The 27,967-nt window shown below is 38.9% G+C and overlaps 1 protein-coding gene across 1 annotated transcript in view; it reads left to right on the forward strand.

Annotated features, from left to right (window-relative positions):
* Positions 1-27,967, forward strand: part of LOC106867783 (GPI-anchor transamidase component PIGS) — a 46,813-nt gene that overhangs the window by 15,311 nt on the left and 3,535 nt on the right. Inside the window, exons 6-14 of the mRNA XM_089341526.1 lie at positions 751-860; positions 2,910-3,030; positions 6,762-6,823; positions 11,311-11,425; positions 13,208-13,297; positions 15,439-15,608; positions 17,740-17,796; positions 21,163-21,291; positions 22,070-22,172. Of these exons, the coding sequence (XP_089197652.1) occupies positions 751-860; positions 2,910-3,030; positions 6,762-6,823; positions 11,311-11,425; positions 13,208-13,297; positions 15,439-15,608; positions 17,740-17,796; positions 21,163-21,291; positions 22,070-22,172 (957 nt within the window). The remainder of the gene's footprint in view (positions 1-750; positions 861-2,909; positions 3,031-6,761; positions 6,824-11,310; positions 11,426-13,207; positions 13,298-15,438; positions 15,609-17,739; positions 17,797-21,162; positions 21,292-22,069; positions 22,173-27,967) is intronic.

Here is a 27,967-nt window from a genome sequence, read left to right on the forward strand (position 1 = left end):
GTTTGACAGGAGCTGGCTAGGCCATGGGCTACCCTAGGTTCCTTAATCTGGTTTGGCATGGTTTCTATAACTGGATGCCCTTCCTAATGCCAACCACTTTATAGAGTCTACCGGGTGCTTTTTATGTGGCATCAGCACCAAATGGAATTAAATCTTTTGATATCTCGAGGCTGCTCCTTATTCTGTGTTACAAACTTTCTATTTAAAGTGATATAAATTAAAGCCTTCCATCAAAATCTTGTGTTAATTCATGTTCCAAGCACCAGCTTAATAATGTAAGTCATTGTACCAAATTCTTACTTATTTTCAAAATTAACTCTCGGGGTGGTTGGCATTAGGAAGGGCATACAGCTGTAGAAACTCTGCCAGATCAGATTGGAGCCTGGTGCAGCCATCTGGTTCGTCAGTCCTCAGTCAAACCGTCCAACCCATGCTAGCATGGAAAGCGGACATTAAACGATGATGATGATGATGAAAGTAATGTATTTCAACAGAAATATGGTAACAAAAGATTAATGATGGTCTTCCTACACACTTCTCCGTACAAAAAGGAATTTACTAATTCTGAATTCACTAATCTTGTGATTAACCTTTAGCATACTGTAGGTCCATCAAGTTACCATATGAGTTCTCTGACCTGAGGTTGCAGGGTAGTGGCAGGGGAAAGAAGTTTAGAAAAAAAAAATGCAGTGTAATAAAGGTTAATTGTTGGGTAAAAAATTAAAACAGTATTTTCTTTTTCACTTTTAGATGTTGTAGGGTCAAGTGCTAAGATAGCCAGATTGTTCCACAATGTTCTTAGTCGCCATCATCCACTTGAAAGACTCTACGAGGCTAGTGCCGGTCTTAAGCAACTCAAGGTATACCATGTTCTTTTACATTTACTTATTTCTATTGTATTCTCTTAAAGCTTATGCATACCATATTTCTGACCTTCATAACATTTTTTTTTAATCATCATCATCATCATCATCATTTAATGTCTGTTGTCCATGGGTTGAATGGTTTGGCTGGGTTGGCACGCTGGAAGGCTGCACAAGACTCCAGTCTGATCCAGGTGTAGAAAACCATGCCAGATCAGACTGGAGTCTGGTGCAGCCTTCCAGTGTGCCAACCCAGTCAAGCCATCCAACCCATGCCGGCATGGTCAACGGATGTTAAATCATGATCAAAATGACGATGACGATAAAAATGAAATTTTGCCATATAACAGTTGGGTTTTTTTCTATTATAAAGTTAAGTCTTACTGACTGAGGAGTCTTTGTGAAGTCTCCTTTCTTAGTTCATTAAGATCTGTGAAACTCCATTATTAGTTATATAAATATCCATTTACTCATCATTGTGATGATCTCTTAATCATGTTTGGAGTTCTCTTATTCATAATGTGCTTTTTCCAACTTTTTTGTTTTACAAGTGACTTAATAGCTTGTGTTTTATCTTTTTTCATTCTCAACTGTGTGGTTAAGAAACTTGCTTTGCAACCACATTGGTTCCAGGTTCAGTCCCACTGTATGGCACCTTTGGCAAATGTTCTTCTGCTGCAGCCTCGGGCTGACCAAAGACTTGTGAAATTAGTTGACAGAAACTGTATGGAAGCCTGTTGTGTATGTGTGTGTATGTGTATTTATATGTGTGTGTGTGTGTGTGTGTGTGTGTGTGTGTGCGTGCAAGTGTGGCTGTATGGTAGGAAACTTGCTTCCCAACCACATGATTCCGGGTTCAGTCTCACTGTGTGGCACCTTGGGCAAGTGTCTTCTGTTGCAGCCTCGGGCTGACCAAAGCCTTGTGAGTGGATTTGGTAGATGGAAACTGAAAGAAGCCTGTTGTATGTGTGTGTATATATATATATATATATATTAATAATAATAATAAAATGACAACAAAGGAATGAGACCTCGATATTAGGTAAATACAAGAATTTAGATATGTATAGTATAGGACGATCAGTAAGTTGTCATAATAGGACTCCGATGAGTACTTTATATGTATTGTGAGAATATGGTTGCATGTATTTTTTATAATTTTTATTTTATATCTTTTATAATTTTCCTGCCTATTAGAGTAACTTCCCTTTTATTCAAAGTTTTTTTTTCTTTTTCATATCATCTATTGTCAAAATAGCCAACAAAAATGCGTCGTAGCTCTTAGCTCTGGCATTTGAAACTCTGAGTCCTATTATTACGACTTACTGATTGTCCTATACTATTGGAGAGTTTAGTGAAATTTCTGTATAATGAATTTTTGTCTCTTAAATTCTTTAGTTAGCTTGGGGCTATAGAAGACAGTTTCTTAGTGTCATACATCAGAATTGAACCTGAAACTACATAGTTGTGAAGCAAACTTCTTAACCATGTGGCTATGCCTGCACCTATGTAGTAATATGTTTGCGTTTTTTGTAATTAAAATATTCCTTTCTGTTATAGGCACAAGGCTTGAAATTTGGGGGAGGGGGAAAGTCGATTACATTGACCCCAGTACTTGACTGGTACTTAATTCATCGACCTCGAAAAGATGAAAGCAAAGCCAACCTCTGCAGAATTTGAACTCAGAATGTAGCGGCAGATGAAATACCGCTAAGCATTTTGCCCGTCGTGCTAACGATTCTGCCAGCTCTCTGCCTTTTTGTAATTAAAATAATCCTTTCTGTTATAGGCACAAGGCCTGAAATTTGGGCGAGGGGGAGAGTCAATTACATCGACCCCAGTACTCGAAAAGATGAAAGTTGACCACAGCAGAATTTGAATTCAGAATGTAGTAGCAGATGAAATACCGCTAAACATTTTGCCCGGTGTGCTAACGATTCTGCCAGCTCGCTGCCTTTTTGTAGTTAAAATAATGCCAATAACTGAGTCTATCTACCTCTACGTTGGTAACACGAAAATAAAAAGTTTCTCCTGTTCTGTTTCCAGCCTGACAAAGAAAGCATGCGATCACTGCGGTTTCACACCCATTATGACATTACATTCACACTATTCAGTCGACAACCAGATATCATTGATGCTCGATGGGACATGGAGGAAGGTGTTCGCTGTAAGGCCCTACATTTTTTTTTTACTTGTTCATATTCAGTTTGTGTTGCTAACTTGCTCCTTATACGTGATTTATATCTTTTATCTTTTGCTTGTTTCAACCATTAGACTGTGGCCATGCTGGGGCATCACCTCGAATTTTAGTTGAATGAATTGGCTTCAGTACTTACTTTGTTGTTAAGCCTCGAACTTATTCTGTCAGCCTTGTTTGCTGAACTGCCAGATTACAAGGACATAAACACACCAACACTGGTTATTAAGTGGTGTCGAGAGACAAAGGTATGCACACGCACGCATACACACACGTATGATAGGCTTCTTTCAGTTTCCATCTACCAAATCCATGCACAAGGCTTTGGTTGGCTTGAGGCTATTGTAGAAGACAATTGCCCAAGGTGCCATGTAGTGGGACTGAACCTGGAGCCATGTGGTTGGGAAGCGCACTTCTTAACCATACAGCCATGCCTGCACCTATATTTGCACATTTTACACAGACATTGTTTGCATTTCTTTATTGAGAGTTGGAAGAGATCTTCACTCATCATTCTTTTCCTTACTGGACCCTTTTTTGGGGTCTTCACCTTGCATAAGCTGATGATGTCTGTGGTCTTCTTTGGCAGTGTCTGCTACAAACGCAACACAATTAGGTAACAAGTCCTTGGATCCTTTTAAAAGCAAAAAAAAAACAACTTAGTAGTCCCTCCTCCCACATCGCTTGACAACTGATGCTGGTGTGTTTACGTCCCCGTAACTTAGAGGTTCGACAAAAGAAACTGATAGAATAAGTACTCGGCTTACAAAGAATAAGTCCTGGGGTCAATTTGCTCAACTAAAGGCGGTGCTCCAGCATGGCCACAGTCAAATGACTGAAACAAGTAAAAGAGTAAAGAGTAAAGAGTAACAGAACTCGTATTTATTGACTGGTGGAGGCATCAAAAGAAAAGTTGTATTGAATGTAAAAGGTAAAAAATGTCCTGCAAAGCCTTACCAATTCCACCTTATATAATCTTGAAGAATATGAATTTTAATTATATACTGGAAAGGGGTCTGCATTGGTGGGGCATGTAGGGATTTATTACATTGATACAAGGCTGCAAAGTTTGGCAGGATGGCTGTGGTTGAGTTAATTGACTCTGGTATACTTGACTGGTATTATTTTATTACCCCAGGAAGAATGAAGGGCAAAGTTGATCATGGTTGGATTTGAACACAGTATGAACCTGAAAAGGGATGTAACTAAATCACTTTCATCATTTTGGCTCATACTCTACCAATTTTGGATGTCATCAGTCTACTGTACTCTGGAAAGATATGTAATGTTGGTAGATATTGCAAATGGCTGATCTGTATTATTTTCATGTTGAGTGAAAAACGTTGAGAGATGTTAGTGGAATGAATTTTGTTTTTTATTGTCGTGCAAGGTACTTGGTGACCCTTGGTGCTGGTGCCACATGAAAACCACCCAGTACACTCTGTAAAGTGGTTGGCATTAGAAAGGGCCATCCATCTGTAGAAACCATGCTAAAAGAATGGAACTTGGTGCAGCTCCTGTCAAATCGTCCAAGCCATGCAAGTATGGCAAATGGACAGTAAATGATGACGATGATTACTATACTTCTCTCCCAAAGTAGCAAGGTGGTAGAATAATTGCTAGAGCAACAAACAAAATACTTTACTTTATTGGTTCCACTTCTCTGTGTTTTGAGTTCAAATCCTTTCATCTCTTGGGGTTTTATAAATAGTGCCACCCTACTACTAGGTTTACCTTTCTCTCTGCCTCTTGCTTTCTCTTCTTGGATTGTGCAGTTATCCAATCATCTACCTTTGTCAGCTGATTTGGTATGATAACTGCATTAAGGGTATGTATGTTTAAGGAATACTCACCCACTTACATGTTAATAACTACAGAATGTTCATCTCTGAGACTGACAGAGTGTACCCACGCTACCTGTTCTCTTACGTAAATTTGTGGCTGTATGCCAATGTAAGAAATCGTTATTGTTATTGGAATAGCTGAAGCGATAAATTACAGAGATGAACTTGCATAGCAAATGGCTTGATCTGAGAATGTGTGCTGAAACGAAAACAATTGCAGCGTGGAAGGTGTTTATAAGCCATTTAAAAACACACAAAAACCGTTAAATGCACTTCAACATTTAAATTTAATTTGTCAAAATATTTTCGTCACTTTGAGACCACAACCCATTCACTGACAGTACAGAATTTTGTCTGTGAAAAGGTCGTAGTGAAAAGCGATGAAAATATTTTGACAAATTAAATCTAAATGTTGATGTGAATCTAACGGTTTTTGTGTGTTTTTAAATGGCTTATAAACACCTTCCATGCTGTAAGTGTGAAGCAATAAAGAACCATGTAAAATTTGGTTCAATTTAATTGAGTTGAAATCTGTGCAAACCTCATACCAGTAATGTACCAGGATTGCATTCAGTCAACTGTACTACACTGTTCTACAAGATTGATACATTGTGTCAATGTATGAATCGTCATCATTTTGTGTACAGTGATCGATGGTATAATTGGAAGAGCAGCAGACGATAATGCTTTGTGATGTGCAGTTATCTCCCTTTACATCACGAGTTCAAATCCACAGAGATTGACATTGAGAAAATGAAATATGTAGGGGGATATTCAATCGATTATGTACTTCTCCACCACTGTAGGGAGATATTCAATCGATTATGTACTTCTCCACCACTGTTGTTCTCAGTTCAAGCTCGTATGTAATTTATATATCCTTATTACTGTTATATGTTACATAAAAATGGCATATTTGTTTCTAAATTCTTTAGAAAACAATGATTACTAGATCAGTAACATTCCTACAGTTATTACATTTCAGTAAGAATGTAATTTGTAAATTGGCAGGAAGATTATTGTTGTTGTTTAACATTATTTCTGCACTGATTGAGCAGTCCTATCATGAAAGGTATTCCTCTTCTGATCACCCCATCTTTATAGGGTTATATGTAGAGTTACAAAACCCAATATATATTTTCCTTACTTAAATTGCTAGCAGCAATTTGAAGGAAGAGTTTGCAGTTATTGCTAGCCAGTCAAGTGACTGAATAGATGCTGTCTTGTTGGTCCTGAGCTTACATTACAAATCTTTTTTATTGATTTGCTTAGAGGATGGGACTGTGCTTGTGACCTTTATAAACCCCTGAGTTTTTTGTGTTTTACATGTCATCATCATAGCTTTAGCATTCACTTTTTCAAGCTTTCCTGGCTCAGACAGAATTCGTTGAGGCAGATTTTCTGTAGCCAGATGCCCTTCTTGGAACCAACCTTCACCTTTATCCAAAGAAGCTAATATTTCCTCATGCCCAGACATGTTTTTATGGAAGATTGGAAACAGATGACACTGTTTGTATGATAATGACACCCATTTACTCATTTACAATTATCACACAATACATACATTTTCCCATCTATTTGTACATAGATGTATAGACGGGGGAACATATATATGTATATTTAACAACAAATCAAAACAGAATTCAATGTTTGGGTCACTGATCCTTGGGCAAGATATAGTAAAACATCTAGTTTGGATGTCTGATCCTCATGTTAATTTCTTGACCAATAACAATAATTTGTGACTCAAATACAAGGCCAGAAATCAGAGGGTAGATTATATTCTTTAATTCATTTGTTTCTCTTTATATTGCTACAACAGACAATTCTAATATTTCTGCTTTATTTCATTCTCAGTGTACCTGCAACCCCTGTTGGACAAGCTAAAGGATTATGTGGATATCAAAGTAAAATCTCAGGTGAAAAATCTTATTCTTTACAGATATTTTGTTTGTCAGCAGGGTCCTGTATTAATCTGGAAATCTTTTACAATACTTTGTATTTCATTGTCATCACTGACTATTTTATAGATGCATATGCTTAGCACATTTTCACACAAGCATATATATCTTTGTTCATTTACCATATAATACACACACACATGTATGTGTGTGTGTGTGTGTGTATATATTTATATATATATATATATATATATATATATATATATATATATATATATATATATATATATAGTTTTAGGGAAAAGAACCAAGGTTCATGAACTCATAGATGAAAATCCCTAAAACTATATATCATCATCATCATTTAACGTCCGCTTTCCATGGGTTGGACGATTTGACTGAGGACTGGTGAAACCGGATGGCAACACCAGGCTCCAATCTAAATTTGGCAGAGTTTCTACAGCTGGATGCCCTTCCTAACGCCATATATATTTAATACTGTGAAACTTAATTTTAATTTTTAATAAATTGATTTTAATTGAGTTTTTACCTGTAATTTTGGATTTTTATCCCTAATATTATTATTATTATATATATATATATATATATATATATATATATATATATATATAAAAGTAAGTAAGTGGGTGTCAATCTGAGGACAGTGCAGTCTGAGGACATGTACCGAGAGTGATAAAAATCAAACATCCAGTTAATATCATAGTGTTTAGAGTGATCACTAATGATGGCGACGTTATGCTGCCATTCATCTTCCCACATGATCTCAGACTCAACACAAAGGCCAACATCAAGTGTCTGGAGGAGGCAGTCCTGGCCTGGGTCAAAAGGGTGGTTGCTGGAAGACCCTATGTCTGGCAACAAGACTCTGCACCATGCCATACACAAGCAGGAGAACTCAGCCATGGCTGTCAGACAATTTCTGTAGCCACATCACCCCTAACATCTGGTCACCTAACTCCCAAACTGCAACCCCCTTGATTATTATGTGTGGGGCACAGTTGAGCAAGAGACTTACAAAACTCCTTATAACACCAAAGATGAATTGAAGACAAGGATTATGGCAGCATTCATCAACTTAAACAAGGAGACTGTCCAGAAGAATTGCAGGAGATTCCGAAGTCTTCTGGGGGCTGTGGTTGATGCCAATGCCGATTTTATTGAATAAATTTACGTTTTAGTATTTCAAGATATTTCTATATAACTTTGGTAAATATATCTGTTAAAATGAGATGTCAGTGTTATTTTCATTTTTGCGTAATTTAGATGACAATATATTCACCACACCCTGTGTATATATATGAAATTCTTTTAGTATTCATGTGTGTGTGTGTGTGTGTGTGTATTATATATATATGCTTGAAAGAACTGAAGCCAGTATGCTCTGCTGGATGTGTAATGTCTGTGCACACACGATAGAGTGTAAGTGCCCTAAGTGAAAAGTTGGATATAAGAAGCATCAGATGTGGTGTGCAAGAGAGATGACTCTGCTGGTATGGTCATATGATGCATGTGGAGGGGAACTGTGGAAGAGATTGACTTACAAAGACATGTGATGAGGTAGTGAAGCATGACCTACAGACGTTGGGCCTCACAGAGGCCATGACAAGTGACTGAGATCTTTAGAGATATGCCGTGTTTGAGAAGACCTGGCAAGCCAAGTGAGATCGTAATCATGGCCGATGCCAGTGTGACATAACTGGCCCATTTAAAAGTACCCTTCAATTGTCAGGCAATATGCTGTGCTTGTGATGACCTGTTGAACCAAGTGAAATTGTAGTCATGGCTGAAGCTAGTACCACTTGACTGGCACCCGCATCGGTGGCATGTAAAAAGCACCCATTCGAGCATAGCCGATGCCACTGCTGGCTGACTGGCATCCATGCTGGTGGCACATAGCAGAGCAATGTGAAATGAAGTACTTTGCTCATGAACACATCTTAATGCCCGGTCTGGAAATTGAACCCACAGTCTCACAATCATGAATGCAACACCCTAAACATTATGCCATGCACCTTCACTAAACCATGCAATCATGGACCCGTAGCTTATACCAGGGGTGTAACCAGCACACTTATGCATACCTTTTCTTCATTGGACACTAAACTCTGCTTGCGAAGACCTGTTGAGACAAGTGAAATCAAAATTGAAATCAAATTCGATGACTGGTATCTGTGCTAGTGGAGCGCTAAGAGCACCATCCGAGCATGATTGTTGCCAGAGCCACTGACTGGCTTCCGTGCCGGTGGTATGTAAAAAGCACCATTCGAGCGTGATCATTACCAGCATCGCCTTACTGGCAGTTTTGCCGGTGACACGTGAAAAATATTTGAGTGAGGTCATTGCCAGTGCCGCTGGACTGGCTTCTGTGCAGGTGGCACATAAAAGACACTGTTTTGAGCATGGCTGTTGCCAGTACCACCTGACTGGCCCTTGTGCCAGTGGCATGTAAAAGCACCCACTAAACTCTCGGAGTGGTTTGCGTTAGGAAGGGCATCCAGCTGTAGAAACTCTGCCAGATCAGATTGGAGCCTGGTGCAGCCATCTGGCTTGCCACTCCTTAGTCAAGCCGTCCAACCCATGCTAGCATGGAAAGCGGATGTCAAATGATGATAATGATGATATGCGTATATATATATATATATATATATATATATATATCATCATCATCATCATCATCATCATCGTTTAACGTCCGCTTTCCATGCTAGCATGGGTTGGACGATTTAACTGAGGACTGGTGAAACCGGATGGCAACACCAGGCTCCAGTCTAATTTGGCAGAGTTTCTACAGCTGGATGCCCTTCCTAACGCCAACCACTCAGAGAGTGTAGTGGGTGCTTTTACGTGTCACCCGCACGAAAACGGCCACGCTCAAAATGGTGTCTTTTATGTGCCACCCGCACAAGCCAGTCCAGGGCCACTGGCAACGATCTCGCTCGAAAATCCTACGGGAGCCAGTCAGGCGGTACTGGCAACGGCCACGCTCAAAATGGTGCATCTCATGTGCCACCCGCACAAGAACCAGTCCAGGGGCACTGGCAACGATCTTACTTGGCTTGCCGGGTCTTCTCACGCACAGCACATATATATACATATATATATGGCAGAGGTTTTACAGCTGGATGCCCTTCTTAACGCCAACTACTCCGAGAGTATAGTGGGTGTTTTACGTGCCACTGGCACGAGGGCCAGTTAGGCGGAACTGGTGATGGCCATGCCGAAATGGTGTGTTTTACGTGCCACCTGCACAGGAGCCAGCCCATCGGCACTGACAACGATCTGCCAAATCACATTGGAACCTGGTGTCACTTCCTGGTCCATCAGTCCTCAGTCAAATCCTCCAACCCATGCTAGCATGGAAAGCGGACGTTAAACGATGATGATGATGATGATTATATATATATATATATATATATATATATATTACAAATAAAAGGGTAAAGAAATATTAATTTATTAATAAATTAATAATCAATAATTTTTACCAAGCAACTTCGGTATGTAAACACCATTATCGGTGAAGAACTTATTTAAAAGTTCTTATAAATTTACAAACATAATTAAGGGATCAGCAACAGTTGCTTCACCACATACCAAAGTTTAGAAATAGCAGCTAAAGTGCTAAGACTCCAACAGATAAGCTGTCTGTCTGTGTGTGTGTGTGTGTGTGTGTGTTAGTATTTTGCTTAAGTATAACAAGACTAACAACCTGGTGTAGAACTCAATATACATATGTTGTAACTCACAAAGGCAAGTTAGAAGTATTGCTATCTGTTGGAGTCTTAGCACTTTAGCTGCTATTTCTAAACTTCGGTATGTGGTGAAGCAACTGTTGCTGATCCCTTAATTATGTTTATATTATATATATATATATATATATATATATATATATATATATATTTCAGAAAAAAGAGTTGACACCGGAAAAAACAAAAGTTATGTTATGAACTTCATTAACTTACCACTGTTTCTGCTAAGATGCAGTGAACTCTTAGTTGGGTACCTGGATAACATCCTATAGCTTCAGCAGAGCCTTGAATATGAAGTGCACATTTAGTCAGACTTTTCCACAGGCATCAACATAAATGCCTGTATGTTCCAAAAAATGTAATTTTCCCAAATAAAGTGCACTTCATATTGAAGGCACTGATGAAGGTCTAGGATCTTATCTGGCTACTCGACTAAGAGCCCACCACATCTTATAGCAGAAACAGCTGTAAGCTAATGAAGTGCATTACATAACCTTTGTTTTTCTCAGTGTCATCTCTTCTTTTTCTTATAACCACTCTACACTCACCAAACATTATGTTCTGAAACATATGTATATTGAGTTCTACACCAGGTTGTTAGTCTTGTTATACTTAAGCAAAATACTAACACACACACACACACAGACAGACAGACAGCTTAACATTTTGTTATTACACCAAATCATTTTTCTGTTCACTGACATTCTTTCTTCTTGTTTCTTTTCTTTGCCATAGACATTATTCTATCCTGGGTTTTACATAAGACCTCATAAAGATTATGATACTGGAGAACATTTTCTAGATCTGCAGAACCTTCCTCACATGATAAATCCATTAGAAACCAAACTTGGTAAATATTCATTTTATTTCATTTGTTTTTTAACGGAAAACGATACCAACAACAATAATAAAAAAAAATTCTTAATAATAACAACAACAACAACAACAACAACAATAATTATAATAATAACAACAACAACAACAATAATTATAATAATAACAACAACAACAACAATAATTATAATAATAACAACAACAACAACAACAATAATAATAATAGCTATAACAGCAACAAAAAATTTATAATCATAATAATAATGATAATAATAACTATAACAGCAACAAAAAATTTATAATCATAATAATAATGATAATAATAACTATAACAGCAACAAAAAATAATAATAATTATAATTTCATGTGGTAACTGATTCTTTTAGTGTTCATATTCAGAGCAGATGACTACATCAGCATATTTATATGTAGGGTAAAATTACTCCTAAAATAACTTGGTCGGAATGTTTGTTTCATGCATTTTAATGATTGTCAGCTTATCAGTTGGAAGATGATGTCATTTAAGAAAAAGTACCACAAGCATCATCATCATCACCACCGCTACCACCACCACCACCACCACCACCACCACTACTACCGCTGCTGCCGTCTGTCCTGGTGGCAAATAAGGAAAAGAATTTGAAAATATTATTATTAGTAAAGAGTTTGCTTCCCAACCACTTCGTTCTAGGTTTAGCCCCACTGTGTTGCCCCTTGGGCAAGTGCCCCCTACTATAGCCCCAGGCTGACCAAAGCTGGTTGAAATAATAAAATAATAAAAAAGTAAAATTTTTTTCCATAAGTCAATTAGGAGAAATTTCCATGTTTCAGACTAGATGACCTTAATATCTTAATATCTTAATATCTTAATATCTTAATATCTTGTTGCTTTGTTTCAGGCATAAGACTGGCCATGCTGGGGCACCGCCTTGAAGAATTTTTAGTTGAATGAATTGACCCCAGTACCTATTGTTTTTTTAAAGACTGGTACTTATTCTATTGGTTCCTTTTGCTGGACTGCTAAGTCATGAGGACGCAAACACACCAACACCCTTAATTAGGTGGTGGTTGGGACAAATGCACACACACACACACACAGATACATGTGCATGCATGCACACACACATATATATGACAGGCTTCCACACATTTTCTGTCTATCAAATTCATTCACAAGGCTATAGTTAGCCTAGTGCTGTGTAGTGGGACTGAACCTGAAACCATGTAGTAACATAGCAAGCTTCTTAGCTGCACAACCACACCTACAAGTTTACGAAAGAATAATAAAAAGCAAATTTTTTATTTTTCCATAGAAAATTTTCATAAACATATGAACTCATAAATTGGGTGCTCAGAAATTGAGAACTCCCTGTTGTTTGAACCAGAAACCTTTACTTCTAAACTAATAGTAATAGTAGTTGAAATTTACAGAGAAACAAAAGATGAAGACAGGTGTATGAACAGCTAGCAGGTGTATTAGTTTGATGCTTGGGAAAAATGAAAGAATCTTTTATGTTTCGAGCCTACGCTCTTCAACAGAAAGGAATAGAGAAAATAAACAGAGAGAGAGAGAGTGAAGAAAACTTGTAGATTTCAGCAGTCCATTTGTCCATATTTGAATTCTTTCAATAATAAGATTCTTGTTGATTATATGATCAAAACAGACCAAAGCTTAGTGTAAATCTGCGTATTAAAAAACAATTTTCATCTCTTAAAACGAAGCTAAGAGTTTAAAAAGTCATAATTTTATGAAAATAATTATCCTTAATTTCATGAATTTTTGCATATTTTTCCCTAGGTTTTCAAGCTTCCAACAATCCCAATTTAAATTTCATTGTTTATGTACCAACGCGAGACCAGAGCCCGATGTACATCAGAAACAACAAAGGTAAACAACTCTGTTTTCTTCTGTTGCTCTTGTGTTATTAGTTCATTCTTTTCATATCAAGATACGAATACTGCTGCATTACTTTCATCAGATCAATCTTTATTTTGTTTTGTTATACATTTACTTATTTGAAAATGAAGCTGTAATTCAATTTAGTTTATACTTAACTTGGAAACAGAAGGCGGCCTGTCATGGGAGATTTAGAAAACAGAAAACGACAAAAAATATATAAGAGCTTAAAACTTTAGAAGAAGAAACGAAAAATCAAGATTTGCTTCTATAATATTTTATGAAATTGAAATCATATAAAATGAAATGTTGTACTTAGCAATGAAATGAAATTTCTAGAAACAGTCTCTATTTCTATGTGTGTGGGTGTGTGTGTCTCTCTCTCTCATATATATATATATATATATATATATATGTATATGTTGCTAGCATGGAAAGCGGACGTTAAACGATGATGATGATGATGATGATGATATATGTATATGTATGTATATATATATATTTATGTATGTATATATATATCTGTATATATATATATTTATGTATATATATATACATATTTGTATATATATATATATATATATATATATATATATATATGTGTGTGTGTATGTATATGTGTGTGTGTATGTATATATGTGTATGTATGTATGTATATGTATGCATGTATGTATGTATACATATATCTTTGTATATATAGGTATGTATGTGTATATATATCTATATTTGTATATGTATGTATGTGTATATATATTTATATGTGTGTATATATATATATATATATATATATATATATATATGATGTATATATATGTATCTAAGTATATATGTATATATATATATATATATATGTGTGTGTATGCATGTGTGTGTGTATATATATATATATATATTAATATTATGGTGAGAGATTATATGTGGTATGAAAGATATGTGAAAAAAATATTAGCTAGAAACTTGTTTAAATTGTTTGTATGTATGTTTGTGTACGTATGCACAGACGCACACACACACACACACACACACAGAGATGTGTATGCACATGTATACAAACATACATACAGATGTGTGCATGTGTATGTGTGTCTGTGTGTGAACAAACTTGACATGAAATAATGAAAACATCAGAAACTCTTTCTCTGTTGCGTGCAAAACAGAGCTGCCACTGTCAATGCTGGCTTGATGAAATGTCAGTTTAGAGAGATTGTAGGGATAAATAAACATTTCCTGTGTACAAAATGCGAAACGAAGGGAATCTTTAGTCAGACACCTTGTGTTCAGGGAACACAGATAGAATTTTCTCTGAGCAGGTAACAGCACTAAAGCTGGTTTGATGGCATAGAAATATTATTAGCAGAGAAATGGATGACGTAATGAAGGAAGTCAAAGTATGTATGTGACAGAATAATTTTTTTCTCAAATTATTTATTTGTGACAGAAGCAGTATTAATACGAAAAGGTCATCTTTATATCCATCTTAACATGGGGGCCTTGTTAGAATACTAAATACTGTGTTGTTAGCCTTGAGCAACCCTCTCATGTAGGTGCTTGGTGCTTAAGAATACACATTTAGATAGTAGCAGATGAAATTTGTCTGTTGGCTCCCATGACAGATGAATTTCATCTGCTATGATCTATGTGTGTGCTTTTATGCACCATGCGCCTATATGAGAGGGCCTCTTATGGTTAATAATGCAATTTTTTTTTTCCTTTCTACTATAGGTACAAGGCCTGAAACTTTTGGGCAGGGGTGTGGTCAATTACACTAACACCAGATTTTGACCGGTATTTATTTTATTGACCTCCCACAAAAGGATAAGCCCACCTTGGTGGAATGTGAATTCAGAAAATAAAGAACCAGAAGATATGCTGCAAGAAAATGCTTGGCAACATGTCTTTCAGTTCTTTAGGTTCTGAGTTCACATTCTGCCAAGGTGGAGTTTGCTTTTTTCGTTTGTGGGGTCAATAAAATAAGTACCAACCAAAAAAAAAAGAAATCTTGAGGTCAGTGTAATTGACTAGCTTCCTCCTCACAAGATTTCAGGCCTTGTGTCTATAATAGAATCAAAATTAAATTCTTCTGGCAAATTCCCTTTCAGCTTTACTTTGATGTTCTTACTTTTGGTTTGTAGGGGAACGAGAACGAAGCAATTCCTTCTTGAGTCCACGTTGGGGTGGCATCCATATTTATAACACACCATCTCCTGGCCCAAATGATACCCTCCCTATGCGAGTCAATATTGATCTGCATCAAGTTATGCAGATATTTCTGACTCAAATTCGAATGCTTCTTAATCTCCAGGTAAGAGATTTGTTATTGTTAATAATTTTCTTGTCCCTTTTGTTGTAATATACTATTGGCAGGAAGGTAGTGAGCTGGCAGAAATGTCAGCATGCCGTTACGTTCTGAGTTCAAATCCCGCTGAGATCGACTTTGCCTTTCATCCTTTCAAATAATCAAATTACAGAATCAAGAAATTTTCATACTTTTCGTTTGTTTGAAATTATAAAATTGTAGGTTATTGCTTTATTGCCACTTATAAATTTTAAATTTATTTTGAAACAAACAATTTTATTTTGAAATTAAACACAATACTTCAAGAAAATATCAAGCAGGCCGCGAGATAAAATTCTGCGAGCCATATGCAGCCCACGAGCCATATGCAGCCCACGAGCCGTATGCAGCCCGCGGGCCGTATTCAGCTAGTCCTCTTCCCAACAATTTCAGACCTTGTGTTAATAGTAGAAAGGATTATTATTATTATTATTATTATTATTATTATTATTATTATTATTATTATTATTTTTTTAATTATTATTATCATTATTATAAATTCTACTGTCGGACCCACCTGAAATGTGCGCAGAGCGACGAAACCGTTCTGCATGCACTTGTCCAGTACCTGAGCATATTTGATATATGGGTTTATGTTGAACACCTGCTGTCACGTGTAGGACGAGTCCGCTTGTCGGTTGATTCTATCAGGAAGATTACCCTGCCGCCTTCCTTTGGCTGGCAAGAGAAGGCAATTTTCATCTGTCTCATGGCTGTAGCGAAAGAGGTTGTGTGGTAGTCTAGACTGAAGACAAGTACTTTTCTCTTTGGCCTACCCCTCATCAACTTCTTCAGATCCCATCTGAAAAGGAAAGTTAGGGTTGAGAGAGAAGTGCTGAATTCCAGTAATTTTGTTAAAAGGAGGGTGAAAATGGCAAAAATGGTCCGTGCCAATGGGCCTACTTTGTGGATGTGCTTTTGAGTTTCCAAGGCTGAGAAAGAGAGAAAGATGGAGAGAGGGCTGTTGCCCCTAGTGGTCATAGCACTTGTGGATTTTTTTGTGGGGTCATTATGAGTAGCCCAGAGTTGCTTGTCTCTTTTAGACTTCATTCTTATAGACTTTTTACACGACACTTTATATAACCCCACTTTGTCCTTCATGTTTTGTAATATCCAGTTTTATTTTTGTCAGCCCTTGTGGCTAATAAAAAAAGGATTATTGTTATTATTATTATTATTGAAATTGAATCAAATTTGATGACTGGCACCCATGCCAACCTTTCCTCATTGGACACTAAACTCAGCTTGTGAAAACCTGTTAGGTCAAGTGAGATCGAAACTGAACCAAATTGATGACTGGCACCTGTGCCAGTGGAGCGCTAACAGCATCATCCGAGCAGGATCACTGCCAGAACAGTGGTCTCGCTCCCATGCCAGTGGCACGTAAAAAGCACCATTTGAGCACGATTGTTTCCAGCTTCGCCTTACTGGCACTTCTACCGGTGGCATGTGAACAAAACATTGGACTGACTCCTGTGTAGGTGGAACATAAAAAACACCATTTGAGCGTGGCCGTTGCCAGTACTGCTGGACTGGCCCTTGTGCTGGTGGAACGTAAAAAGCACCCACTACACTCTCGGAGTGGTTGGCATTAGGAAAGGCATCCAGCTGTAGAAACTCTGCCAGATCAGATTGGAGTCTGGTGTAGCCAACCGCTTCGCCAGTCCCCAGTCAAATCGTCCAACCCATGCTAGCATGGAAAGCGGACGTTAAATGATGATGATGATGATGATGATGATGATGATGATTATTAGTAGTTGTAGTGTAGCACTGCATAAAAGAAAACAAAATTCCATTATGCACATACATGTATTGTCTATTTTTAATTAAAAATAGTAATCACAGACAGTTCATCTTATTTGAGCTTCATTATCATATGTCTACCTTTTATTTATTTGTTTCATTTAATATATTCCAATTTGTAAAATATTTACAGAAACCAATAAAGATACATATTTAAAAAAAAAACCAATAAAGTTACATATAGTTTATAAATTTGGTGGAATATTTCTGAGTAAATTAAATTTTCTGGCCTTTTCTTTTTTCCTTTCTCTGTATTTAAAAGTTTTTGTTTTTACCTCTTGTTCTCTACATGTAGGTTCGCAGTTCAAATGTTACTTTTTCTCCTATTGGTTCTGCTGGGGTCACCGAATGGGTAAGTCTATTTTTTTTAAAGTGCATTCATTTTTGCATCTGATGTACTCAAACTTTTGGGTTACTTGATGAAATATTAACTAAATGACAATGTAGTTAAGAAGTTCGCTTCCTAGCCATGTGGTTCCAGGTTCTATCTCACTGTGTGGCACCTTAGTCAAGTGTGTGTTTTTGTCGTAGTCTCAGGTTGACTAATGTCTTGAGAGTAATTTTGATGACTTATATCTGTTGTATATCATCATTTAGCGGAATTGGCATGCTGGGCAAAATGTTTAGTGGTATTTCATCTGCCTTGACTTTCTGAGTTCAAATTCCACTGTGGTTGGCTTTACTTTTCATCCTTTTGAGGGTTGATAAAATTAGTACTGGTTGATCACTGGGGTCGATGTAATTGACTCAGCTACTTCCCACCCCCCACCACTCACCTGATATTGCTGGTCATTTGACTGTTGGTCATAGATGACATCAGCTCTTTCTATTTAGACTTAAGACAAAGCGTTATCTACCTCCCTACCTACACACCTACATACCTGTCTGTCTCTGTCTGTCTGTCTGTCTGTTTGTCTGTCTCCCCCCCCTCTCTCTAGCATCACCTGTCTTTTCTTTTCTCCCATTTTTCTTTGCTGGTAGCAATGGTTGTGCTTTTCTGTCTCTTTGGTTATATTTTTTTTTTTGCCTCTGTCTGCCAATTGTCCATCACACTATCTCTTTCGCACACCACATTGTATCTTACATCCGGTACTATGTATTGTGATGTAAAAAATTGATTGTCCATGTACGTTTCTCTGTGTGTGAGCTCATTAAACTCAAGAACATCGCAGATAGTGAAGAAAAAGAAAGCAGCGAGGCGTCTGAAACAGAAGTGGTGGAGAGAAATAGAAAGAGAAAAGACAATTGTTGTAATTGAATGAACATTATGAAATAAACAACTTAATGGCTGGAGTGGTTGGAAGGGAGGTAAGCATAGTGAGATAGATTTTGTGAAGAAGACAGAGTTGTAACTTATGCGAGAAAGACAGACAGAAAAACGACTTTGAGAGACAGAGAAATGGAGTAATATAGACTGATAAGTAGTGAGACTGGTCCAGAGGCTGGCCCAGAGGTCCGGTTGGCCCAGAAGTCATCAGGGTGTTAATAATTCACTTTTGTACTGTTTCAAATTTACTATATCTTAGCATCAGATACAAGTCGTTTTACATTCTCTCTCTTTTTATTTCCTCTTATTCCTTTCTGTTGAAGAGCACAGGCTCGAAATATAAAAGACTTTTTCATTTTCTTGAGCACCAAACTAATGCACTTGCTTGTTTCTAAACCTGTCTTTGTCTTTTGTTTTTCTATAAATTTCAACTATATATATATATATATTCTATATCCTACATTAATATTATAAGAATATAAATAAAACATAAAAAATGGAGTTGGAATTCCTTTGAATAATATATTCCTCTATACACAATCATACAAACCCCTTTCTATATATATATATATATATATATATATATATATATATATATATATAGAATAAGAATAGCCTGGGCAAAGTTTAGAGAGCTCTTACCCCTGCTGGCGACAAAGGGACTCTCACTCAGAGTAAAAGGCAGACTGTATGACGCATGCGTACGAACAACCATGCTACATGGCAGTGAAACATGGGCTGTAACTGCTGAGGACATACGTAAGCTCGCAAGGAATGAAGCCAGTATGCTCCGTTGGATGTGTAATGTCAATGTGAATACCCGTCAGAGTGTAAGTATCTTGAGAGAAAAGCTGAACATTAGAAGCATCAGTTGTGGCGTGCAAGAGAGACGATTGCGCTGGTATGGACATGTGGTGAGAATGGAGGAGGATAGCTGCGTGAAAAAGTGCCACACCCTAACAGTTGAGGGAACCCGTGGAAGAGGTAGGCCCAGGAAGACCTGGGCTGAGGTGGTGAGGCAAGACCTTCGTACATTGGGCCTCACCGAGGCGATGACTACTGACCGAGACCTTTGGAAATGTGCTGTGCGTGAGAAGACCCGGCAAGCCAAGTAAGATCGTTGCCAGTGCCCCTGGACTGGTTCTTGTGCGGGTGGCACATGAGATGCACCATTTTGAGCGTGGCCGTTGCCAGTACCGCCTGACTGGCTCCTGTAGGATTTTCGAGCGAGATCGTTGCCACCTTTGGAAATGTGCTGTGCGTGAGAAGACCCGGCAAGCCAAGTAAGATCGTTGCCAGTGCCCCTGGACTGGCTTGTGCGGGTGGCACATAAAAGACACCATTTCGAGCGTGGCCGTTTTCGTGCGGGTGACACGTAAAAGCACCCACTACACTCTCTGAGTGGTTGGCGTTAGGAAGGGCATCCAGCTGTAGAAACTCTGCCAAATCAGACTGGAGCCTGGTGTTGCCATCCGGTTTCACCAGTCCTCAGTCAAATCGTCCAACCCATGCTAGCATGGAAAGCGGACGTTAAACGATGATGATGATGATGATATATATATATATACACACATAAATACACACACACACACACACACACACACACAGAGGAAATATATGTACTTTAGTTGTGAAAAATCACCTCTTCAAAGAAAAGAAATGAAAATCAACAAAAGTCAATGTAATTAAAACAGATTTATTAAAATTTCTTAATGACTTTTGGTTCACCCTCTATATGAGCAGATGGATAAGAAGGAATTGAGAAGAGAGAAGTTAAACAGTTCGAATAGATATGGTTTTGTATGGAAGCAAAGTGGCTGAGTTCCTTTTGAGTGTTGGGCCTCACAGAGGCAATGACTGAGACCTTTAGCATTATGTGGTGCCCGAGAAGATACATCAAGCCGAGCAAAATTGTAGTCATAGCAGATACCGGTGTCATGCAAATGGCACCTGTGCCGGTGACATGTGAAAGCATCCGTTACACTCTCAGGGTGGTTGGCATTCGGAAGGGCATCCAGCCATAGAAAACCATGTCAAATCAGGCTGGAGTCTTGGCACAGCTTACCAGCCCTGGTCAAACCATCCAACCCATGCCAGCGTGGACAATGGACGTTAAATAATGATGATCATGATGATGTAATGTTTCAAATAGAGATGTCATTATGTTGTCATAAGAAATGTCATAAGATGGCGAGCTGGCAGAAACGTTAGCACGCCGGGTGAAATACTTAGCGGTATTTCGTCTGCTGTTACGTTCTGAGTTCAAATTCCGCCGAGGTTGACTTTGCCTTTCATCCTTTCGGGGTTGATAAATTAAGTACCAGTTACGCACTGGGGTCGATGTAATCGACTTAATCCCTGTGTTTGTCCTTGTTTGTCCCCTCTATGTTTAGCCCCTTGTGGGCAGTAAAGAAATAAGAAATGTCATTATTTTGTTGTGTTTGTTTATAGGAGCTTGCTGGTTGGTTACGATCTCGAGCTGTTGAAAATATTGTGAGTTCTACATCAACTCTACAGTCACTAGCCAAACTACTTGGTGAGATCAGTAATATTGTAATTAAGGATGCCATTGGAGAAGAGGTAAGTTGTTCAGTTTCATTTTCTCTGCTGTTTTAACATTAAACATATGCGTAGCCGTGTGATTAAGAATTCCATGTCCTGTTCTAATGCAAGGCCCCTTGGGAAAGGGTCCACTACCATGGCCTTAGGAAGACCAGTGCCTTCTGTTGGTATTTGATTGATGGAAATACCCCCCCCCCCCCACTCCCCCCACTCCCCCCCCCACTCACTCCCCCCCCACTCACTCCCCCACACACTCACTCCCCCACACACTCACTCCCCCACACACTCACTCCCCCACACACTCACTCCCCCACACACTCACTCCCCCACACACTCACTCCCCCACACACTCACTCCCCCACACACTCACTCCCCCACACACTCACTTCCACCACCCCCACGATATTGAGAGGCATCTAATTATAGAATTCGCGACTCATGCAAATTTTTGTCTCTTGAAGTACAAGCAGAAATCCACAGTACAATCACACAAATCGTCCCATCGTTAAGGTAAATTCAGTTAATAAAACCAATTTACATATTTTTGCATTCTCTTTCTTTATAATTGTCATTTTACTTGTAACTACACCTTTCCTGTTTTGAAAACCCATAAAAAATTATTTTTGAGTGTTTTTTTTTGGTGGCTGGAACAGATTAATTATATTTTAGTTAATTTCAATGGGGGAAATTGATTTGTAAAACGAGTAAATCATAAGACGAGCTTGGTCACGGAACGAATTACTCGTACTGCGAGGTATCACTGTATAACTGTTTAATGTATGCAATTCTTTTACAGGTAAAATTGGCAGTGTCATCTATTGAAGAAAGTATTAAACTCTTAGCGGAAGGCAAAGATGACAAAGCGTTTTTTGCCTCCAAAAAAGCTGTGATATCATCAGGTATTGTATGCATTGCAAAATTAAAAAAAACCCAAAATTATTGTTCTTTATAATATAGTGATGGCTATCTGTATGCAGTGTTAACATATTAGTTACATAAGTTTAGAAATTGGTTATAATTCTTCCATTGGAACCATACCTAATTTTGTTGCTATTGTCTTTAGGAAAAGTATACTGATAAGCACCACATGTTACATCCTCATCTTTCTTATAGTTCTACTCTTCTGATTACACACACACACATGTACATACCCCCCCTGCACCCCCCTGCACACACACATACACACACGTGCACACACACACACACACACACACACACACACATGTACACACTTTCTCACAATATGTATGTATGTGCCTATATACATGCATTCACAACCATACGCACATGCATACACAACCATACACACACACACACACACACATACACAACCATACACACATGCATACACAACCATACGCACACACACATACACAACCATACACAACCAGACACACACACATACACAACCATATGCACATGCATACGCAACCAGACACACATACATACACAACCATACACATATGCATACACAACCAGACACACACACGTACTCCCCACATGTTTATAAGTATGTGGCATGAAAAATATCATTTTTTCATGTTCATAATAGACATTGCAATTTTCAGATTTTCTGCTTTATTGCATAATTCAAATTCTAGATGAACAAATAAGATTATTTATTTATTTTTAATATTGACATCTTCACCATTTTTTTTTTTTTGCTAGTTTGATTTCCAAATTGAAATCTGCCATAAACGTAAATATTACACTTTTGTTCATCTGTTTAGATGAGGTTAATAAGTAATCCAGAAAATTCTCAGACATTTTGACATTATATATCTTTGGAATTATTTTTCAGCGATCTTTCCGTTATGTCTGGTAAGCTCCATTGATCAGAGTAAAATCTAGAATCTGTGGCATCTAGCATCAGCCTATTTTGGCAGCAATTAGTCTCTTTTACTCTTTCACTCTTTTACTTGTTTCAGTCATTTGACTGCAGCCATGCTGGAGCACCGCCTTTAGTCAAGCAAATCGACCCTAGAACTTATTCTTTGTAAGCCTAGTATTTATTCTATCGGTGTCTTTTGCCGAACCGTTAAGTTATGGGGACGTAAACACACCACCATCAGTTGTCAAGCGATGTTGGGGGGACAAACACAGACACACAAACATATACACACATACATATATATATATATATATATACATATATACGATGGGCTTCTTTCAGTTTCCGTCTACCAAATCCACTCACAGGGCTTTGGTCGGCCCAAGGCTATAGCAGAAGACACTTGCCCAAGGTGCCACGCAGTGGGACTGAACTCAGAACCATGTGGTTGGTAAGCAAGCTACTTACCACACAGCCACTCCTGTGCCTATAAGAGAAGTTCAGTTATTGTAAGGAACGACAAATCCACTTGCCCTTTATCTGAGAGCAAAAGAGAGAGAGAGAGAGAGAGAGAGAGAGAAAGAGGTGTTGTTTCCGCCTTTGGTTACTCATTACTGGTCTACAGAGATAGATGTATCAACTTGGATGATCTGGATATGTATATAAGTGTGTGTAAGTATGTGTGTGTGTGTGTCTCTGTCCATGCTTCAGGCTCACTTTCTTCTCCCTAATATAACATTATGGCTAGATGCCTTTCTTGTTACCAACGTTTCATTTCCTTGTTATGACATGCAAGTTATGGTGTATTTATTCTAAAACTCTGATACACAGTCATGTTGTGTGTGTGTGTGTGTGTGTGTGTGTGTGTGTGTGTGTGCTTACTTTTTTGTGCTTTATTTGTTTTAGTCATTTGACTGTGGCTTTGCCATGATGAATTTTAGTTCGTTGCCAGTGCCTCTGGACTGGCTCCCGTGCAGGTGGCACGTAAAAAACACCCTTTGAACAAGGCCGTTGCCAGTACCGTGTGACTGGCCCCTGTGCCGGTGACATGTAAAAGCACCCACTACGCTCTCGGAGTGGTTGGCGTTAGGAAGGGCATCCAGCTGTAGAAACTCTGCCAGATCAGACTGAAGCCTGGTGCAGCCTTCTGGCCTCCCAGTCCCCAGTCAAATCGTCCAACCCATGCTAGCATCGAAAGCGGACAGCAAACGATGATGATGATGATGAAATCGACTCTAGTACTTATTCTTTATTTTAAGCCTGGTGCTTATTTTGTTGGTCTCTTTTGCTGAACTGCTAGGTTATGGGGATGTAAATACACCAACAGCAGTTGTCAAGTTGTGGTGGGGGACAGACTCACACACACACGTACGGCAGTCTTCTTTTCCTCAACCAAATCTACTCACAAGGTCTTGGTTGTCCTGAGGCTATAGGAGAAGGCACTTGCCCAGAGTGCCACACAATGCGATTGAACCTAGAATCATGTGGTCAGGAAGCAAACTTCTGGGTTCAATTTCTGCTGAGCCCCACTTTGTCTTCCATTGTTTTAGGGGTCAAGAAAATAAAAACCAACTGATCACTGGCTTTGATGTAATTGACTTATCCTCTCTCTTGAAATTGCTGGCCTTGTGCCAAAATTTGAAGTCAATTTGTGAGGTGTATTGCCACATAGAATCACACATGAAATGATATTCAGTGTAGACTGCATGTGTGCATGTGCAATTGGTAAATTTGCAGGTAAACATACAATGGGGTTTGGGTCATAATCCTTTTCTTGAATGCATAGGGTTCTGAAAAATAATTAATAGACATACATTAAGAGTTTCTTTGAGGTGTGCACCTAGGGTAAAGAAAATAGTAGGCAGGCCCACGCCCGAGACAAAAGTGGATGCCTGTCCACTTAACGGCCATTGCAATACAGAGATTGTTGCATATGAAGCAGAAGTGATGATAAAGGACCCCGACTGATGAACAGACATGAAAATATGTGGGTATGTTAGAAGATGCTTTCACAGCCAGGCTGAACAATCATAAGTCCTTTAATGCCCAGGAGAGGTGAACTGTTACAGTCCTAGCTAGGCATGTATAGCAGTTGAACGAAAGTGTCATGGATTTAAGTGTTGAAAGGAGAGTGCTAGAGAGTTGCAAGCTTTACTTCAATAACAGTAGGAGAACTATACCCAGACACTTACCTAAATTACAAAAGCAAAGTTTTCTGATCATGCCCACATGAAATGAAATATGTGATTGAATACTGGCTGTCTATGTTATTGATTATAAGCTTTAAAGCTTCCACTATCAGTACTTCCCATCACCACAATCTGAGAATTCAGCACAATATTTATTGCATCTTACTTAGACATCCACATACATACCCACACACGTTTTTAAGATTGGAGTGCCCTTCTCCTGTTCATACATCAACCTCACACAACCTGCACCCAAGTTGCACCCCCATTTCACAGGCATCTACCCATCACTCCATGAAGGCACACTGACTTTTGTGTAAGGGGCACAACTCTTGATGAATTCCTCTCTGAACTTCTCTCATAGTTTTTGTGTTTTTTGTTCAATTTTTCTCATAGTATCCATAACAGGATGTGATATTTCCTGACCTCTGCTAGCAGAGAGCCATTGCTATGCTTTTCGTATCAGCCATTCTGACTTGTGCTATTTTAGGTTCTCCCTTGGCCTGTGAGGTGAAACCCATTGGTAAAATTGACAGAAATGTATCTATAATACTGCATCATCATCATCATCATCGTTTAACGTCCGCTTTCCATGCTAGCATGGGTTGGACGATTTGACTGAGGACTGGTGAAACCGGATGGCAACACCAGGCTCCAGTCTGATTTGGCAGAGTTTCTACAGCTGGATGCCCTTCCTAACGCCAACCACTCAGAGAGTGTAGTGGGTGCTTTTACGTGTCACCCGCACGAAAACGGCCACGCTCGAAATGGTGTCTTTTATGTGCCACCCGCACAAGCCAGTCCAGGGGCACTGGCAACGATCTCGCTCGAAAATCCTACAGGAGCCAGTCAGGCGGTACTGGCAACGGCCACGCTCAAAATGGTGCATCTCATGTGCCACCCGCACAAGAACCAGTCCAGGGGCACTGGCAACGATCTTACTTGGCTTGCCGGGTCTTCTCACGCACAGCCCATTTCCAAAGGTCTCGGTCCGTAGTCATCGCCTCGGTGAGGCCCAATGTACGAAGGTCTTGCCTCACCACCTCAGCCCAGGTCTTCCTGGGCCTACCTCTTCCACGGGTTCCCTCAACTGTTAGGGTGTGGCACTTTTTCACGCAGCTATCCTCCTCCATTCTCACCACATGTCCATACCAGCGCAATCGTCTCTCTTGCACGCCACAACTGATGCTTCTAATGTTCAGCTTTTCTCTCAAGATACTTACACTCTGACGGGTATTCACATTGACATTACACATCCAACGGAGCATACTGGCTTCATTCCTTGCGAGCTTACGTATGTCCTCAGCAGTTACAGCCCATGTTTCACTGCCATGTAGCATGGTTGTTCGTACGCATGCGTCATACAGCAGTGTGTAAATATTGTTATACTCATTCTACTGAAAAATATGCAGATGCAGGAGTGACTGTGTGGTAAGAAGCTTGCTTCCCAACAACATGGTTCCAGGTTCAGTCCCACTGCATGGTACCCTGGGCTAGTCTCTTCTACTATAGCCTCAGGCCGACCAAATCCCTGTGAGTGGATTTGGTAGATGGAAATTGAAAGAAGCCCAGTATTTTTATGTCCCCGTAACTTAGCAGTTTGGCAAAAGTTACCGATAACATAAGTACTAGGCTTACAAAGAATAAGTCCTGGGGTCGATTTGTTCAACTAAAAGCGGTGCTCCAGCATGACCACAGTCAAATGACTGAAACCAGTAGAATAATAAAAGAAATATATATATCATACTTTTCACATGTTTCAGTCATTAGACTGTGGTCATACTGGGGCATCTCCCTAAAGAATTTTCAGTTGAGTGAATCGACTCCACTACTTATTTGTTTTTAAAGCCTATTGGTCTTGTTTGCTAGGGATGTAAACACACCAACACTGGTTGTCAAGCAGTGGTGGGCGACAAACACACACACACACACACAACAAACTTCTCTTCCTCTTCCAGATCCACTCTCCAGGTTTTGATTGCCCCGAGTCTATACTCTTTACTCTTTACTCTTTTACTTGTTTCAGTCATTTGACTGCGGCCATGCTGGGGCACCGCCTTTAGTCGAGCAAATCGACCCCAGGACTTATCTTTGTAAGCCTAGTACTTATTCTATCGGTCTCTTTTTGCCGAACTGCTAAGTTATGGGGACGTAAACACACCAGCATCAGTTGTCAAGCAAAGTTGGGGGAACAAACACAGACACACAAACATATACACACACATACATATATATATACATATATACGACGGGCTTCTTTCAGTTTCCATCTTCCAAATTCACTCACAAGGCTTTGGTCAGCCCGAGGCTATAGTAGAAGACGCTTGCCCAAGGTGCCACGCAGTGGTACTGAACCCGGAACCGTGTGGTTGGTAAGCAAGCTACTTACCGCACAGCCACTCCTGCGCCTATACTAGAAGATATTTGCCCAAGGTGCTATGCAGTGAGACTGAACCTGCAACCATGTAGTTGGGAAGGAAGCTTTTTACCACATAACCACACATATGTGCATTTGCATATATATATATGTCTATTTATGTCTATATATGTGTGTGTATATATATATATATATATATATATATATATAAGGTAATTCTAAAGTTCCTTTAGCATTAAGCCATTTTATATTAATGCTAAAGGAACTTTGGAATCACTGAGGTCAGTTGAGCTTCTA

This window comes from Octopus bimaculoides, chromosome 2 (genome assembly GCF_046866305.1).
Source record: "Octopus bimaculoides isolate indiv1 chromosome 2, ASM4686630v1, whole genome shotgun sequence".
Taxonomy (NCBI): domain Eukaryota; kingdom Metazoa; phylum Mollusca; class Cephalopoda; order Octopoda; family Octopodidae; genus Octopus; species Octopus bimaculoides.